At 41.8% G+C, this 19,964-nt stretch overlaps 1 protein-coding gene across 3 annotated transcripts in view; it reads left to right on the forward strand.

The window, feature by feature from the left end:
* The window catches only part of LOC133425111 (intermembrane lipid transfer protein VPS13B-like), a 362,452-nt gene that overhangs the window by 303,808 nt on the left and 38,680 nt on the right, over window positions 1-19,964 (forward strand). For all 3 annotated transcript variants that reach the window (XM_061715807.1, XM_061715794.1, XM_061715800.1), the window contains 2 exons: window positions 16,566-16,721; window positions 18,941-19,207. In XM_061715807.1, the coding sequence (XP_061571791.1) occupies window positions 16,566-16,721; window positions 18,941-19,207 (423 nt within the window). The remainder of the gene's footprint in view (window positions 1-16,565; window positions 16,722-18,940; window positions 19,208-19,964) is intronic.

Below are 19,964 nucleotides of genomic sequence, written 5' to 3' on the forward strand. Positions count from 1 at the left end.
AGGTCACAAAAAGTTGTCAGAAAATACTGTACAGCTCTACCTTTCAACAGCAAGAGGAGTTGGAAAAAGAAGATGGGGACAAAAGATGAGGCATGCACTCGCAAGACTGGCTCTGCAGGGCCAACGCGGCCAAAAATGTGTCCGCTCACGACATGCTCCCTCCCACCCTCCTCCTCTTCTCTTTAGCCTGTCCATCTGTTCATGATGCACCAGCATGACATCATGGAACCACAGACGACCATATTTACAAAGAGTAGTGGAGTACTTCACTGCACCTTGAGTCCTTTAATTCTGTCCCCCATTCATAAACACAGCAAGAGGAAAGGATCTTCTAAATGAAGAGACAGGCTGTTATTTCAGTTTAAACTAAAACAGGGTGCCTCCCTGGAAGTCTGCGGGAAGTGCTGCAATCTCTTGTGTATACCTTTGTGTGTCTTTGTGTGAAAGAAGAGTGTTTAATGTGTAATCCTGACTCATCGAACCAGTGTACACTTCCTATGTTGACATACCAAGGAATATCTGTCACCTTTCTCAGAAAAACACTCAAGTCGTGTGTTTTTGCAGTGAAACGTGAACCTCAGCTCAGGTCACACTCCCTCTTATTGCTTTTCTGTTACTTCCCTTCACTTATCACGCTATTTCTGCAGTCACAACCGTAGCATGTATTAAAAGGATCGATTGAGGCCCCCCACTTCCTTCAAGCATGCTGTTGTGTAATTCTTAAAAAAAAAAAAAAAGATGAATACACTGATAAAATGTTTCCTTAAACCTGGACTCTGTTAAGCCTCCTGTTTCTGTTTCAAGCTCAGCATACCTTCACACTTTGGCGGCTAACAGCCATTATAAAAATGTTATCAATATACACGTGTGTATATATATATTTATATTTATATATTTATATAAAATAAAATCATGGTAAAAAAGATGAGGGATGATCGGGACTGATTGATCAATGCATCCCCAATGGAAAAAAGAGTGATTATCTGCATAAGTACAGACGCCCCCTGTAATTATGCACAGTTAATTTTTCACGCAAACACAAGCCCCATCTCCACCCTTCTGTTTTTCAGGGCCCTAGCGTGTGGTGTGGTGTGGATGGTTGAAATATCTGGCAGCTCTGTACAGGATACAGTCTGGCTGATGGAAATCCCTGTGGTTAGTGTGGTTTGCAGAGAGAGAGAGGCATAAAAAGCCCCCTGGATTTGGAAAGGATTTTTTTAAGTGCCTACAAGGAATACTCCCCATTAGAATAAATTATAATTCACGCCAGCAGAAGGTTTCTGCAGTACAGTTCTGCGTGTCTCTCTTTTTTTGAATGTCCACTTGCATGAGTGTGTGTGTGATCCAGGTGTGTGTTTGCCGGTGTGCACCTGTGTGGTTCCCTGCAGTGTCGGGCTGCAGATACCACCCCAGGCCTATTAGTCTGCGGTTCGTTTGGTTTTGTTGTTGGAAGCAGGCATGACAGGGTGGTATTTGGTATGAGAGTGTGTGATTGAGAGAGGGTGAGACATGTTTTGTGTTTTTTTTTAAACATTGCTGGACGCTTTCTTCAACAGATGTGTGTAAACATTTATGTGTGATGCAAGTGAGCCTCAGCTTTACACTAATGTGTTTACAGCTCATGATTCACGATCAAACTATTGAGCCCTTCAAATGTACGTCTTCTCTTGTTAAAGTTCAGTTTTCTGATCCATTGTTTACTCTGCCCTCAAGTTAGGTTGTTTATTCATGCTGTTCAGCAAACAAAATCTGGATTTTATCTGTTATAACTGAAAGTGAGCCTGAGGGGGATTTAAGCTGCAGGCACATCAACCTGAACGTCTACAACGGCAAAACAAGACAAAACAAACACTGCTCTCCGGTTCGATCATCGCGTTGATCCTGACAGCTGCTGGAGATGCAGAAAGAAGTTCAACTTTTTTTAAATAACATTCCTTAAATGAGTTTTGTTAGATTACAAAAAGTTCAAGAACATGGAAAAACTCTTGATAGTGTCGTTAGAGAAAAGTCTTTTTTACGTTGGCGTTTCTGTTGGAGCTTGTGTTTAAGAACATGAATTAGTAGTGCATGAAGAATTTGTAATAGTGATGTGTAATAGTGTGAGCATTTATCCTACACTGTCACATGATCATTCAAACAATTCTTCTGAAAAAATATCAGAGTGAAAATTTCTAATAGATCAAGGTCACCATGATGAAGCTAGTCTGTCAAAACATGTTAAATTTGATAACTAAATGTGAAGACTTAAGATGTATTTTAACATTTTTCATCCGGGGAAAGAAGATGGAAATTAGCCATGAATCAGTTAAAGACTATAATCTGCTCGGTGTGGACGTGCCTGATTCAGCTGTTCATATTCATAATTCAGCCTCCAGAGGAAGTTCTTGTTGAGGGATTATTGTGGAGGTTAGACTAGACTCTGGCTGATGGACGAGCACAACCCGCATCCAGGACTCCTCCTGCTTTCTCTCCACACTTTACTCCTCACTTTATTTACATGCACAGTTCAGTCGAGTCAGGGTTATACCTCAACCTGTCTGCTTCATTTGACTGTTGACCTCACACCAGCGTACAAACACAAAACGGGTGTGATTTATTGAGCAGACATTTGTCTGACTCAGTGACAGGTGGCGATATTCCACTTCATTATGACAAATGTCAAGGATTGAATTTGGACAGCTTCATAGATTCTTTGTGCTGTACATTAAATCTTATGTACATTTCATAAGTGCAATGCACTTCAGTGTTTTTATAAATTAAATGTTCATTTCTCTGTTGTTTCTGGCATCTCATTCATGTGTTTCAGATTCCTTCGTTTTTCCAAGACGAGAGACACAGTGTGGGAACTAAGTCCAACTGTGTGTTTGCAGGAGTAATTTGGATCCTGACCCCTTTATCTGGGTGTGTTAGTTACCCTCTGAGAAAATCCTTTTTCTTTTTTTCCCCCTCGTGTTAGTGTGTATTTAGAAGTGCATTTGCAGTAAAACTAATGCAATAATTTAATGTTTTTCTAACTTCATCCAAGCGTACTGACTAATAATGAGTCATGTTCTCTGGCTTGAAGCTAAAAGTCATCACATATTAAATTAAGTATGTACAAACCATAACCATTTACCTCAATAAAAGAAAAGAACAGATGAAATTTTGATATTAATGTAGCTGTTTTTTTAGATTCTTTTCCAGGTGTTCGTTTGTAGATTTGTTAAGTTTACCGTTGAAAAACTATAACGAAATCATTTTGATAGTGTGCGTGCGTGCGTGCGTGCGTGCGTGCGTGCGTGCGTGCGTGCGTGCGTGCGTGCGTGCGTGCGTGCGTGCGTGCGTGCGTGCGTGCGTGCGTGCGTGCGTGCGTGCGTGCGTGCGTGCGTGCGTGCGTGCGTGCGTGCGTGCGTGCGTGCGTGCGTGCGTGCGTGCGTGCGTGCGTGCGTGCATGCGTGCGTGCATGCGTGCGTGCATGCATGCATGCGTGTACTATTTAAGGCCATATTCACAAATTTTTCCAACACTTCTTGTCGCAACTCCAAAATAGGTTGCTGGCTTTGTTTTTCTTTTTCTTTTCCTTTTTTTTTTTTTTTTTTCTCTCAATGATTTAATTTGAAATTACTTTCCACAGCCATTTCTTTTTCAATAAATCACTATCGGGCCACCAGAAGCCACCATTGCAAACTTGTGAACATATATAAAACTGTGCATACGTTGCCAACAGTTAACGCTGTAAAAACACAGGAACAGACCTGCAACTAGTCAGTACTGGACTATTCTCCAGTGGTTGGGGTGAAGACATACCACCAGCAACCCCCTCCCCACCGTCATCCAGGTTCATTCCTCCTGCACCATCTGTTCTACCTCATAGATGTCCCGCTCCGGAGCAGATTAAGTGTACATAGGCATAGGGGTGAAAAGGTTATTGTCTTATATGTCGGTTATCTATAGCCCTTGACGCTCTTCATGTTGTCACTGGTTTCATCATGTTTGTTATGCGCCGCTCTTGAACAAATGTCTTTCTTCAGCAACCCACTTCTCTGGTCTCATCTGTCAGCTGCGATGACCTCAGAGCCAGCATGGCTTCTGTCATTTTCTCTCCCCCGTCTACATTTTTAAACGAGTGGCTGTGGCTATTAATTTTCAAGTTTGCGCTGATCCGCCCTAACATTGTAGTGACCTACAGTGGCCACCTCCCTCACTAGGTAAGCAGTGGACATGTCATTTTTTTTAGGAAGAGTTCAAAGAACAAAATAAAGCGTATAATGTTTTTGTTCGGCCTTCAGAGTCCCCAGATATTGATTTGACGGAATCCAGTCCTGAGATCCCACCCCACAAATGCACAAGGCCCAAAGGATCCGTTGCTAACATGCCAGTCCCAGAAATTCCAGGATCGTTTCAGATGTTCGTTGTCCTTAATGTTGACTGGTTTGGGTGAACAAAGAGGACCCATGGGCGGCTGGTCTTGCCGTTATTGCTCATTGGTGTGTGAGTACAGTGAGTTCCTCTGCATCCAACAGATGTGTTTGCCTTTTGAATCCATCTGCTTTGACTGGCCTTCAAACTGTGATCCAGGGTGAGCTTTAAGCTTAACCCTTTTGTTTTTTTACAAAAATTGGCATGCATGTTGGTATGTTTTATTCTATAATATCAATAGATGAGATTGTTTCTCCTGTGAATGCCTGTTGGAGCAAAATGATTAGATTATGTCTCAATAGTTCGGAATCTCATGTTTGTCTTATGTTGCAAAGACAAAGAAAACGTTTCAGTCATGTAATTGTAGAGGTCATTTTTGAAATGAGAAACTTGCAAATGTTCTGGGGACCCATTCTCATCTGCCTGCAACTCACCATTTGGTCTCTTTCCAGAGGTCTGAAAACAATGCTCTGCATTGCTGAGCACCACTCCACAGCTGATACAGCCAAGATTTTCATGAGAAATGTAGTGAAGACAGTTTCCACCCCAACAATGTGTCTTTTATTTGATCTTTTCATCCACTGTTTCGTTCCTGCTCATCCTTCCAAACTCGATCCAAATGTCAGAAAAAGCATTGTTTTCTCACTCCTTCTAACATGTGAGTTTTTATTTCACGGTATGTATGAAGTGAGCACATCTCAATATACTGTGTACAGTCAAGTGAAAACACATCTTTCTTAAAATATGAGGCTTTATTTATTGAGACAAAAAAATTATAATTTGATCCATTAAAATAAGTAATTAAATACAATCTCGGATGAACAGCAACACACGGCATATCACACTCATTATCTATTTAATAGAAACTCGGGCAAGAAGCATAAGTAGTGTATGAAAATCAAAGTACACTTCATCATTCTGTATGTTGTAAAATAATCTGTAGCAGGAGTGCCTTGAAGAAATGTGTTATATGACATTATCAGTCTGATTGCTGTGGAAGAATTTTAGTCTCAGCAATCTTGTGCATGCATGTGTTTACGCACACTCTCACCGTGTTCATTCAGATCGTTCACATGGAGTCACTGCAACACTTTGAGTCCTACCATTTTCAACCATTCTGCCCCAGATTTGGTGACAGCTTTAATTGTCATACCAGATATCCTCACAGTTTACTCTAAATTGGCTCTGCATACAGATGAGTTCAGGTTTGACTCAGTGACTGCAAGGTGCCCAGCTCCTGTGGCTGCAGCTTATATATCAGGTGTTTCTGCTTATTGATCTTTCCCCATTTGTTAAGGTGGAGGATTCTGGGTTACTATATACTATTTTCACCCATTCTATTAAAATGTCTCCGAAACCAAATCTCTTAAGTGTTGCAATTAGATAAGGCCAGTCTATCATATTAAGTACAGGAACCGTGTCATCTTTGCCATGATCTGCACGCATGACATTGTAGAAGGAGTACGTGCCTGGAATAAAAACCCTTTTGTCCAGGGGGATGATACTGGCTACGAGTTTATGAAGCCGTTTTTCTTAAACTGTCGTAACTATCTTGAGATCGTAATTTAGTAGAGCAACAGCCCTGTAGCTGCGTGGGTCTGTTTCATCCTTGTCTTTTTTTATTAGAACACAATATTTACTCCGCTGAGAGAGGATGCAAGCTGTTTGTTGTTAAACGTATCTCAGCTCAGACGGTGTTGGGATCTCTTCAACAACTTTATAAAACAATGGTTCAAACCCATCTGGACCTGCTGCCTTGCTGGTGGGGAATCCACACTGTCTGTGAAAGCTGCATCTCATTTTTGTAACTGAAGCAACTTAAAAAAAACGATCTTCCTGTATTGCTGTTGATTTGGAAGTGTAAACTTCTGAGTAAAATTCTCTGAAACGTTAATCGATGTCCTTTAAGTCTGTGATCATCTGCCCTAATTGTTCTCCTTTTAACTGCCTTGCCAATAACGTAACAGCCTGTCACCAAGCTCAAAATGTTGCCTATTTGTTCTCCCAGAATGGAGTTATATTCATATTTTATTTTAAGAATTGTATAGTAATCGGCCTGGGGCAATAGGTTTATATAGACCTGTTCAGCAGTTTGTGGTTCTTTTTCAATCTGTTCCAATCTGCCTCATTTATCTCTTTTCATTGTAGCTTCATAAGAAATCATTTCCCCTCTAACGTACACTTTGTGTTTCCCAAAGTATTGAATCATTCACCTCCTTGTTGGTCATTGGTCTGAAGGAAATTTGATATTTTAATGATGCTTTGCATTTTAAAAGCCGGATCCTCAAGGAGATAAGAAGATTAAAACACCAGCTGACAAGACAATTTAAGATTCAGATTTACTGGAAGACACTTTTCTAAATGTTGATCCAAATAGCAGTTAAAATCCCCTCCTAGTACTATGTGACTTCACTCATCATCCTTTTGAAAAAAAGATATTTGGTGGGTCACCCGTGTTTGGCCCGTAACTGTTCACTAGTGTAACAGGAAGTTGAGTTGATATGCCCAGTTAGGATTATAAATCTGCCGTTGGGGTCAGTTGTAGCTGACTGAAATCCAAAAGGCACATTCTTACGGAAAAGAATGGCAACGCCTCAGGGTTTCTTGTGCTCAATGGCTTTAACATGGATGTCTTGTAAAAATATAATGCAAGATTTCAAATGAGAAAAAAAAATGTCCCCATTTAATAGGGTGACCTAAACCATCTGCATTTCAAGGGAAATTATTCATATGCAGTATCTTTTGCACTACAGTGAGATACGAACTTAACATGGAGTGTGGCAGCCAGCCTAAAACAATAACATTAAATGTTAACAAATACACTACCCCCCCTCTCAGAGTTGACAACAATAACCACTAATATGAAAGTCTGCTTCTACCAGTTTTAGAACTACATCATTTTCATTTCGAAAAGTGAGTTTTCACAATTTTTGGATTATACAAAAGTCTTAGTCTTAGCCTCGTCCTGATCATTGAATGCTTTTACATGCCTTTGGTAATGGATGTGGAGTCTAGCCTCTCTTAGTCTCTCCCTCTCTTAGCAGGAAACTCCACCGCTGCTCCATCACCTCTGCAGTGCAGTCGGGAAATGTCGTTCAATAACAACTGGTTTGGTAAAGTAGTCCTTCCCCAGCACCTTAGGGATCAGGTCAAGCCCTTTTCCATTATATAGTTTTCATCCCAAAACGATTCACCTTGGTCTCAGTCGTTTTTCATTACAACTCAGTACCAACTCAGTGTGGGTGGAGCCTCATTCTTGTTCCGGTTTCCCCATCGACCTCCCTCTGGATACCGTCATCAACCATGTGTGGCCCTCCTCATTGCACCATGAAGTAGGTTTGGTTGGCGTTTTTCACGGTACCAACATTTAATCGTAAAGTGAATATGGCGGTCGCTGTTGCCAGGTTTTAAATATGGCAGGTGTGAAGGCGTTGCTCTCAAGATTCATAAGAGACGTTCCTCTCTGGCCAAACAATGGCCTGAAGTCTGACGTTGCATTTTCAGCTTGACTCAGCTCGGTTAGAACCCCAGCCAAGTAGGGAAGAATGGAGGTATTTACCGGTACTGTCACCAGGGGTGAAAGTAAGCCGGTAGGATCCGGTACTCCGTACCACCAAAAGATTCAGTGTCGGTACGCAGTACCGGAAAAAAAAACAAACGAATTACTCACAATATACTTCGCATACAGCGGGTCTCGAACTTTCACACCAAAGACGGCGGCGCTGACCACTCAGCCAAATGCCTCAGCCCCGGCTTCTTCTGGACATACAGTTATATAAACCTACCACAAAGACTGAGCGAGGAGAGACGGACATAGCGATATAATCTTGCTACACTAAGAGTCCCGACCTGTTTTTTCGTACGAATAATTTTTAAAATATTTGTACGATATAAATATTAGTAAAACCCCACTATTTATGCTTTTGTGAATAGCGTATTCCAGTTCCTCCTTTCAGGAAAAAAAAAGAAAAAAGCTGCAAAAATGTTAAAGTAATGTTTTAAGTGTTTTGCTTTGATGAAAAAAATGGTTAAGAACTTATCTTCCATTTCAATGCACACATTGTAAGAGACATTTTGAGACATTTTACTCATCATCATCTCTTCTTTCATTTATGTGCCCAATGTTCTGAAAATTCAAAGACAAAGACTTGTTAACTTTTCAGCTGCTGATGAATTTAACTGTAAATTTATTCTAATTTGAAACAAATTGTTATGATTTTGAAAGTTTTGTCAACATTTACAAAATATTCTTTGACAATCCTTGGTCCGGACTGGCCTTTATTTACACCATTGAAATAAATCATTTGCTATAGGCCTACACAGTGTCAAGTGTTTCTAATGTCTACACCATACAGGTGTTAAAAAATTGAATGCGTGTTCAGGGATGCAAGAACCTGGGGGAGGGAGGAGAACAAGCCATGAAGGTTGGGCTCGTAGTACCAGCAAGAACTTGAATCTACTTTCACCCCTGACTGTCACCTAGTTGAAAACCCTTAAAACCGAGTCGAGCTGAGTAGGTACTAGTGGAAATTAACTACAGAGAAACTTCCTTCCTCTCTCCTTTCTCCTCACCTCACTTATGTTGTTGCTCCTGGATCTCCCCTGGAGATCCAAGAGTTTGGCCTGCAGTTTTATATTCTCGCCGTTCTTGCTGTGAGAGTCTTCACATTGCACTTAATAGTGGTGTGCTAAAGGAACAATGAACGGCACAAAAGGCTGGTCAAGTGTGCGAAATGTGAGTACCGTTGTTTCACAGAAAACAATTCCATAAATTGGGTAAGTATTGCGTAAGTGTAACAATATATGTCATTCACGTTTGAAGTGTTAAAACACAATCTTTTGAGGAGGCTCCACCTATAATTGAAGGCCAACATAATGAAGCAGAGTGAAGAAACGCTCTTTAACCTGACCCCTGACCACCTCTAAGTGCAGACTGAGCTATTCAAAACGTGCTGTTTTCCCCCAAACTATCGCCAGGAGTGAGTTACCCATTCCTTTCTGCGTCGTGTACGGTCTGTGTATCTGCTGTCCCACCTGTATCACAGGGCAGGGCAGTCCAGGTCTGTCAGCATGACAGGTCCTGGTGCTGATGCTGTCCTGGGTTCAGCACCATGGACAGTACCAAAGTGCCGTATGGCCTGTCCGGAAGGAGAGGCAGGAGTCTGAACACCAGGTCACATGACACCCTGACTTAATTCTGCATGCTGAACAACTATCAAGAAGGTAGTGTCATAGGAATGGCTATCACAGTCAGGTGGTCTCCCCCCGAGTATAACACTCAGAGAAATACATTTCTCTTTCATTTGTTTGTTTTCGTATATCCATATGATTATTTCTAACATGTAGAGCTGTATGAAGATGAAGACTCTTTGAAAGACCCTAATGCACATGTGCTTGTGGCTTCAAGGGAAACTCTCTTTTTTTCATGTTTATGGGCACATTGTTGTGGTATGTTTTGTATAATTTCCCAGGCTTAACTTTTATTACACAGGCTCCGGTTCCATGGGCAGGGGTAGCTATATAAGGTCAACACATGCTCCATTTCTGCTTTAGAAAGAGAACTTGTGGTTTCATTGCAGAGTTGCAGGCTTCTCTCATGTGAAGTGCTGCGTTGCATTGTCTAATAAATATCAACTGTAGTCATGTTTTCAGATTTAGACTGGAGTCTACACATAATATCTGGTAATTAAGAGGCACTCTAGTTGTGGTCACGTACAAGTGACTGAGGTCTCCCTGCTGCGTGCATTTGTTTATGTTTGCTTTAACCAGATGTTTATATGCACAGTAAGTGTCAGACCTCGAGGCAGATGAAAAGACGTATGTCTGAATGGATTTTCCCATAGAAATAAAGCAGGTAATGTACTATTTGCGCTGGACTAAAATTACCTCTGGACCCCGACATCTGTATTTAGGCATTTACACTAGATGAGCAAAGTCTGTTTTACCGTGTTGATCCCGGAAGTGCCGTTTTATTAAACAGTTTTATTTAACTTTAGATTTAAACACTGAGTTAAAAGCATCTGATCAGACACTTCATAGATCTCAGAAGGCGTTTTTACTGTAGATTGGATCCCGCTAACATCGCTGGATGATGAACACGTGTTTAATGCATGTTGGGTAATATAAACGCCAGGCGCCACTTGTCCCCTCGTGCCTGAAGGCGAGTCGGGAGGCGTTATCCACAAAAGTGACTTAACCTGTGTGGGTGTAGAATGCCGTATTATCCCTACATCAGCGGGATAAAATACGCCATGAGACACATGTAGTTTTCAAAACGAGGATGGCTGAACATCAGGATGAGTGTTTTTTGGCCGAGTTTTGCTTCTTGCAAAGCCCCGGGTTGTCATCTTTGTGTCCAGTTGTTCAAACACTGGACCATCCTTTGTGGTTCTGGACATACGCCGGTTAATGTCGTCCTTGGCCCCTCGCGGATCTCCGTATCTCCCCAATTACTCATCTTGCAAATATAGATCGTCCTGCTGCTGTTGTTGCTCTCATCAGCTGTTTCTTTATTTTATAAAGCAATAATAATAAATACATTTGAAAAAAAAACCTCTTCTGCTGGGTCGTACTCAGGTTACGTGATCAACAAACCACTCCGCGTTAATTCTGGTTACACCAGACCTGACCGCAGGTTAAGATGACCTTCGGTGGATAGTTATTCACGCCTAAACACCAGCTAAAAAGAACAGGCAACACGCTAAACGTGGGGTATCTTTTACAACTGACAGAATCGGGAAATGGCTTTTCATCAAACCCCTAAAGGTTTTGTGCTGTCAGAGAATCTTCAAGCTTGATTAAAGATAAAATCGTTTCTTATGGCGTCATGCAGCCACACGTGTCTTCATCTCGCCGTTCTTCTGCTGATCTGGACTTAATGTTGATTAATTTCTGTATGTTTATCAGCTGATAATATCAGATCATCATTACACTATATGGGGTGGATATAGGCTTACTCTGTAATATAATATCACACTATGGACCACAATATCTACAATTAAACTGGAAAAAGGTAAAAAAAAAAAAAAAAAAAAGGTGACAAGACTAATTATCTCATGTCTCATGTCCCCAGAGTTTGCTGAAACAGGGTAGGTAATTTGCGGGGGAATTTTTACTTTACAAATCAGACATGCCACATTCGGACGGGATTAAAATCATAGTCAACGCAGGTCCCAAGATAATCATAATCCCGTGCAAATGGGGTATAAAATTATATTCGTAAGTGAACTACATGCATGTATAGTAGCAAAAAAAGTTTGTGAAGCCCATGGGATTGAATTATTTTTGCATTAGTAAGAGGCGAACACGATGTGCTTAGACTGATGAGACACAAACCGTATATTTTCTTGTATCTTTCATTGAAGACACCCATTTAACATTCTCAGTTCTGGGGAAATCCTCCTTCTGCAGCAATGGGTTCAGACAAGCCAATTTGGTAGCTCCGGGTCCGAGCCACACAACGTTCAGGAGGAATGTTTGACCCTTCTCCTTGACAGAAGTCCTTCGTATCAGGCATATTTGTTATATGCTCTCTCTTGGTAATGTCACAGCATCTCTACAGGGTTAAGGTCTGGGCTCCAACCAGGCCATCTTTAAAGGCACTTATTTGTTTTTCTGAAGCCTTTTGTGTGGTGGACTTTGTTTATTTTGTCTTACTTTGTGTTCTTTTCCAGCCTTACGAAGAGCAACTTCTCTTGATCACACATACTTTCTGTGAGGCATGGTTCCCATCAGCAGACGCTTCTTAGGAACAGCACTTTTAAAATGTTTGAGTGTCTTTTATCAAACTCGCTCTAAACCAAACCTACATACTCATTTCATTAACTGGACTTCAAGTATGCAAAAAACATTGTTGTTGCCATTGCAGATTCCCTGTGTTCAGAAGTATGCATATACAAGTTTCTTCCCTTATATTCATCATGGTTAGCCCCCCCTTTTTTCTTTTTTGTTGTTGTTTTTTTGATTGGTGTCTGTCCTTCCAAGGGTCCCCGACCACTGAACTCGTTTATCCCCCTTCCATGCGGTTTGCAAACTTCTTTTCACTCAGACAGTACTTCTTTTGTCATCTCCTTTCAACTGGTGAAAGCACTTGCCGCGTCTGCATATTCTTCGGCCCTTGAGGCCCTGCATGTCTAAGATGCCTTAGTAGAAACCAGAGAGAGACCCACGGAACAATGTTAGTCAAGCAGAAACCTCTTAACATCCTGTCCGTCAACCAAGGACCCACACAATGCCTTCTCTCTGTACCTTATTCCCGCTCTCAAAGCGATTCTTAGACTTGCAAATCTAAGCTTTGATGTTGTGTTGCTTCTTTTGTCAGTGCGAGGGAGCCGAGGAGGAGAGGGCATTGTAGACAGCTGTTAAAGCCACCATAGTTCCCTCATGTTACATGAGTTGGCCCCCAGTGCCTCAGAATTGACGTTTTTTCATCGTTCCCCCACTTTCTCATGCTTTTCTTTCTCACACTAATTTTGCTTTAAGAAAAAAGTAATCCATATTCTTTCTCTTTGCTTGTCTGGGTACAAATCTGTTTCTCATTTGCGAGCTAGATAGCTTGTCCCAAAGTAATTTCACCAGACAAGACCAGGCCTCTGTTCCACAACCCTCTTCTTTTCATCTGCGCCTGTATAACATTAAATATGACTGGCAGTACAGAGACTTCACAAACTATTTTTGAACTGTCAGTATATGACTTTAAATTCACATGATTTTAATAAACCATCAAAGATTTGCTTCAGCTCTTTGGGGTTTTTGTAGGAATTTGTGTGCAAGGCTACTGTTGTTATTTATAGTTCTTGTGCATTAACCCAAATCTCAGATCTCCTATTATCGTCTGAGTGGAGTGGAATGAAGGTTTGTTAGTAGTGGATGGACAAACAGTGACCACTGTGCTTTTTGGACTCATCCGTGCAACATCCAGGAATGGTGATTACATCCTCTTTGCAGACAGGCCTCTAATGTGCTTGGTTCTTCCAGGGAGATTCCTGCCGGAGGACAACAGACAGACAGACAGACAGACGGTGGTTACGGTGGCAGGACTGACTCGTCTCTCTAAGTCTAGGTTATGCAACGAACAAGGCAGTAGACGTGACATCGTACCCATGATGAAATGTTGTTGGCTAATTGACTCACTGGATATAACTCAGAACTTTGGCGGGTGGTTTTAGTAATTCTCAGAAGTTATTACCATTTCTGAATGTGTCAGGCCCATGTTTGGGTTCTGTATTCAGTTTCCATGGTGACCTTAAATCTGGGTGATGGGATTTCAAAAAGTTAATGTGGTACAGATCTTGTGTTAATCCATTTATTGCTCCAACATGATTTCTGTGGACCTCATCAGTCAGTCCATTGCATATTTGGTTTAGTAGACAGGTGGTCCCCGTTACTTTTAGATTAGTCACCATTTCAGCCTTTAATGTGAAAGCACGCGTCAAAGCGTCAGCGTGGACTCAACTTTCAAGGACACTGTGGGTTCCAAGTTGTTTATCTATCTTTGATTGTGGTGAGGTCAGAAAGCCCAGTGTCAATATGGTAATACAATAGATAAGTGGATCTTTTACCGTTGTCATTGTGACCGCTGAAGCTCAAGTAATCCTTTTGATGCCGTCATGAACTCTGACTGTATACATCTCATCAAAGACTGGCATCCATTCAACGCAAAGGAGCGGCATTGTTAAATCCGTTGTATAGCCATTAAAATGAGATGAATGATTAAGAAATTAGTAGCAGAAGTTTTCACAGTTGTGGTCTGATGTTTTAACCTGGTATAGTACCCTGATCATTTTTTATTTCTGGGCCTTGCGTTGCTATTTTCAGAGCAGGTAGTGTTGGGCTTCAGATTACGTGTAAAGTAAGAGAGGTTTACTTGAGGGGTAGTTTTGAGTAATAATTTGAGATTAATGAACTATTCACTTAAAAAAAAGGTGCATATTTTCTTCCACCTCTATTGCCGAAGTTCTTCATTTTGTGGAAGATTTTAGTTTGAGGCCAGATTTTAATGCATGAGCACAAAATGACCACATGTGGCTGACTGGGTTTTCTCAGTGTCACAAGTATTGCATACGTCACAGAGAGGCAAAACAGCTTCTTATTTTTCATTCTTGTTGTCCTACGTGTCCCTTTCATGTATGTCGCTGCTGCTTTTTTTCCCCACTGCTTGAGTCAGAGCAGTGATGAATTAAAACAAAAGCGGCAGTCGCCGTTTGAAGTTTGAGCAGAGATATTATTGTGACTTCTCTCTTAAAGGTCAAGTTGAGCCCCAAGCACGATAAAGTGCAAGAGAGAAAAGGGGAGGAATAGTGGAGTTAAGGGGGAGAGAAGTGTTGAAATAACAAATCTGTCCTCACAGATGGTCCTTAGGCATTGCAGAGATTTCCATTGGCTTTGCCACCACAACATTTTCGCCATAATTAACACCAGTCTGGTCCTACCCGAAGTCTTTATGACTGAGGTTAATACTGAAAACCAAAAGCAGGTTGCATATTGAATGCAAATGAAAAGGTTTTCATCTCATCAGTATCAGATCACTGGAAGTTAAACTGAGAACAGAAAAGCAGGAAAATCCCATATTATAGTAGTTTTCAAAGTGTTTTTCAAACCACCGTGATCTTAACTGGTCTTGATTATAATGCTCGTTCTGGCTCGGGGATTTCAGTGGTGCTCCACCCTAAGGCTTAACCTTAAACTCCGCCACCTGGCTGTTTACACCACCCTGCCACTTCCCCTGTGAGTAAGCCGTTGAGCACGAGATCTGAGAAATTTAAGTCATTTCCATGCAGCCGAAAGGGAGGAGGATGCTCTTGAAGAAAGTGAATACAGGCTTTGATTAAGAATGTTATTGTAAAGAAATCTGTCTTCAAACAGCGAGGAAAGACTGCGAAGGAGAGAAACATAGATGGTCTTGACCAGGGTCCCCACGTGCTCTTTGACCTCGGGGGTAATTTGTTTTTCTTAAAACAGATTGACTAAACGTTCGGCGCATTGAGGCAACGACCCAAAGTGTAAATGTTCCAAACAGTTTTCCTGCTTCTCAGTGTGATCACCCTCTGGGAGTTGGTCTCACCGGTCCCTCTCCCTGCTCCCTGTCTCCTCTGGTCCTTCTAGACTTGTGTTAGGTATTCTTTGTTTTATACACGTTTTCTTCTTAACGTTTGACAGTGTGTCAGCAACAGGACGACACAAAGGGTTCAGTTTGGTGTAAGGTCAGCTGCACAGCCTCGGGAGGAGACGAAGCTTCAGATCTCCCTGCATATTTATGATTCTGCCTCCGTGTTGTTACCATAATCTCCTGACAACACTCACGTTGCTTCTCACATGAGATGCTTAACCGCGTAGCTCTGAGTAACCTGTGGTGTGGTGTGGACAGATGGTCCGTGACGACCTCAGCGTGACACGGCTTTGATGGACATGTGACTGCCTTTCGCACTCTGTTTATAGATCAAGGTGGGGATATGGGGGGGGGGGGGGGGTCCATACATATAAAGCTATAGCAATATGTAGCTCAGACTCATTGAACTTGTTTGCTTTCTATGAAAAGTAGCTTTTGTTGTAATTTGCCACGATAAAAATAAACCCAAATGGATGACTTTAGCTGCAATGTCTAGTTTAGTATGATGTGGATTTGTGTTGTGGGTCTGCTACCATGGTGAGGCCCACATTACAAGCAATAATATAGAAATGGTTAGAAAGTCACTCCAGCTCCTAAGATAGTTGGATGTCTGCAGACAGGACAGCTTTTGTTTACTGCTGTCGTCCTGAGGCAGCGTGTTTACACCCAGCCACACACATGGATGTGCTCAACAGAGAATAGATGGATATGTCCTGGTGTTGAAAAGACTGAGAACCGAGCTCAGGCCCTCTTATTTAGATGTGTGGAGAAAAGAGACTTCCACATCTAACCACACGAGTACACGCACGTACACACACACGGGCATAATGATCTTCCACATCAGCTGTTTTCCACCAGCCAGTTTATTGTACATGGTTTTCCCATTCTACCTCATGCAGCAATACGTCTGTTAGGCAACTTTACCCACCAAAAACTTGTAAACAAAGAACCTTATTGTTTGTTTGTGTTTGTCTCTGGGTAAATAAGGCTGTGATGGTTAACCTCTGTTGTCTGGTGTCTCTGTTTTTGTGTGCATATCCTGCTCTGACCCATCCTGCAGTTGCTGCACATCTGCATCGAGGGCTGGGGGAACTGGCGCTGGTCAGAGCCGTTCAGTGTGGACAACGTGGGGACGCTGCTGAGAACCATCCACTACAAGGGACGAACCGCCTCGCTCATCATCAAGGTGGTGCAGCTCAGCGGGGTGCAGAAGCAGGTACTGCTGCTTTCCCTTTCACTCTCTTCACGTGGTTTTTCATGAACACAAAAGCTTGGACAAAGCACAGGATAAATATGAGAAAAGAAAAGAGACACCTGCTTGACGTTTTTTATCCCATCACGTGATACTTTCTGGTGCAAAACAATACAAATGTTAAAAAAAGCAATAAAATACAAAAAAAAATACAAAAAAAGCAAGGTTTTAAAGAATAATACGGACTGTATCCTGCTCATCATCTTATTCCCAAACTCAAAAATAAAGTCCAGAGTGCTCAGAAGGTTCATCTACAGTAAATCATGTGACGAAGGTGCTCTTTGGTGGGAAAAAGGATGTAAAAAAAAAAAGAAAAATCCAAGGCACTCTTCTTCAAATATAAAAGGCCTTTATTTGAAATGGCTATTTCATGTAGAAGATTAAAAAAGTTACAGCCCACGCGTTTTGGCCACAGCCTTCCCTGTTTTTTGTCAAAAATAAAGTAGTCTACACCAAGAGAGGCAGCATGTTTGCCATGTACAAGCTAAGCCTGGCCTTAGAGTACTTCTTAACCTCCCACCCCGTTTGAATCCTATGATTTAGTAGTTGCTTGGCTTACAACAGACTGTTTTCTGTTTTTGTCAGTTTTTGTCATCTGTTTTGTTGCAATAAAATCTGCCCCATCAATCCACAAACAAGATCACAGGAAATCATAAACCAACTCCCTATTGCAGGAATACGGATGAATCATGTCTGAGTGTTTCCACGTATACGGTGTACTCCTGAAGATGCAGAGATGCCCTCACTTGATAGCGCTGACACTTTGTTATGTAAACGTCAAGTGTCACATGCATCTCCCGCTCATCCTGCAGACAATACAGACGCGGCCTCTCACATTCCTGTCTCCATCTGTCCCAAACTTTGATTACGTCTTGTTTCCAGTGGAACCAGTGTTAGAATATGAACACCAGTCACACCCAGTTTGCTCGATACAACGTCATAGAGAGTATACCGCAGCTCATGCTTTGTTTTCATAGAGTCAGATGTCAGTCAGATGTGTCATATGTTTCCTCTGAAATGTCACACACCGCCACCATGCTCGTCCATGTCTCCCGTTTCCTTATTGTGATAACCTGCATTCTGATAATTGGAAACTTGCTGCAGTCCTGAGTAAAAGAGAGGACACGCCCTTTCTTTTCTAGCTATAAATATGTATCAAGATATCATTAAAGAAAAACATCTGGTCAATACGGTCACCAAGTTGGATAAATACCACCTCAGATGAACAACACATGGCATGTTATACCACGTCATTATTCATGTAACAGAAACTAAGCCAAAGTTGAAATGACAAAGGTATTAAAGTGGGTCAGTAGCAGCTGGGTGTTGGGGAGCAGATGCTCTTGATTAAATGATCAACCTCTATAAAAGCAGAGGTTTACACAGTTCAGGTGGGTTATAGCACAATGACAAGAGGGAGAGATATCAGCAGTGATCTTACCGGAGCAATTGTCACTGCCCATCAATCTGGGATGCTTATGAGGGGATTTTCAAGCAATGTGGAGTTAATCATTCTTCACAAAACCTGCTGCAGCTGAATGTGGTTGAACACGTTTTTGAAGCATGGGATGTCTGGTACAGCATCCAGATACTTAACACATAAAACCTTTAACAAAGATGTTGTACTTTTTTTTGACATGACTGTCTTTGTTTTCTGCTGTTTTAAAAAAGAAAAAAAAACTTTGTTGAATAATGATTATTAATGCTATTGATAGCACAGCTATTCCAAAACAAGCTCTGTTTTAACTGTTTCAGCTAGCTGCTCATATTAATACATAAACCATTTTCTCTAAATAGATAAATATAGAAAGAGATAGAAAATATGCCTCTGGAAAATAGAGAAGATTAATGAAAATAATTACTTCTTTGAAATCATTTATGAGAACCATCACCCGTCTCATTGAGGGGGAGGTCTCGGCCTTCTTCACAGTCCCCTGCACAGCATCCTTGACCACGTTCTCTGTCAAATGGATACATGGATCATTAACAGACTTGTACAGGTCTCAGTGACATGTTGAGGTGATCCATTCATTTGAATCAGGTGTGTTGGAGCAGGGAGACATCTAAAACATGCAGGGTCCTTCAGGACCGGCACTGAGAACACTGCTTCTCCATACTGTGTAAACATGGGAGGGTTACTGTTATGATAGCATTTCTCTCAGTTATGTAACGTTCTCTTCCAGGTGATAATCTGTGGCCGGCAGGTGATGTGCAGCTACCTGGTTCAGGATATTGAGCTCCGAGTGGTGCAGCACTACGTGGGTCCTGACGGTCAGACGGTGGTCAGGGAACACTGCGACTGCCTGCAGGCGGGAGGCAAGATGCCGTCCTACGTGCTGGAGGATGCTGAGATGACAGAGCTGTCTGTGAAGGCCAAAGGGGATGAAGACTGGTCCCAAGATGTCCAGCTGCAGAGCAGCAGCAAGGACAGCAGCAGCTCGGTGGTGCAGGTACAGCGGCCCAACCCTTCTGCTCCATGATATCATATATAAAACAAACTGCTGTCGTGGAGTTTTCCAGTGACCCATTTGTACACCCTTTACTCTTATAGATGACATTACTGATATTAAATGTCAGTTAGGAAAAGATGTGTTTGATATGGATAGCATCTGTGTATAATGGAAAAGCACGTGTAAAGAATATACGAGCTCCATCACGCACAAAATCAGCCAAAAGCCAGTTGATGAATGTGCGAGGCGGACGAGAACAGACAGATACACACATTGCACACACCAACACATAGCTGCTTCTCTCCCCACACACACATGTTTGGAGCTGTTGACTGGACCACCAACTGTGACCGGATGCTCTTCTTCTGGGTGGTCAAACTCACCGAGCTTCCATCCTGCTACTTACTGTTAGGCAGCAGATTGAGATCTTTCCCTCAGATAGGCTTACGAAGGCCCTCCGTCCCATAACCTGACTATGTTGAGAGGTAGAAAATACAGTTTATATTCTCTCATAACAACTCTAACCATAGACAGGAAACACTAGCTGATATGTGGGCACAGGGAAAGGCTTTGAAGACACTTTTGCACTTCTGGATCAGCTTCAGTTTCAGCTTGATGTTCTTGTTCTTCACTTTTCTTGCTTCTCTTTTTCATTTCTAAAAAGATAGGTGTAACACTGTTAACAGATGACAATTGTGCCTTCCTTCAGCTCCTGCAGTTATCTCTTCTACTAATACCTGCCGTGGAAGGCGGATAG

The sequence above is a fragment of the Cololabis saira genome, chromosome 3 (genome assembly GCF_033807715.1).
Source record: "Cololabis saira isolate AMF1-May2022 chromosome 3, fColSai1.1, whole genome shotgun sequence".
Taxonomy (NCBI): Eukaryota; Metazoa; Chordata; class Actinopteri; order Beloniformes; family Belonidae; genus Cololabis; species Cololabis saira.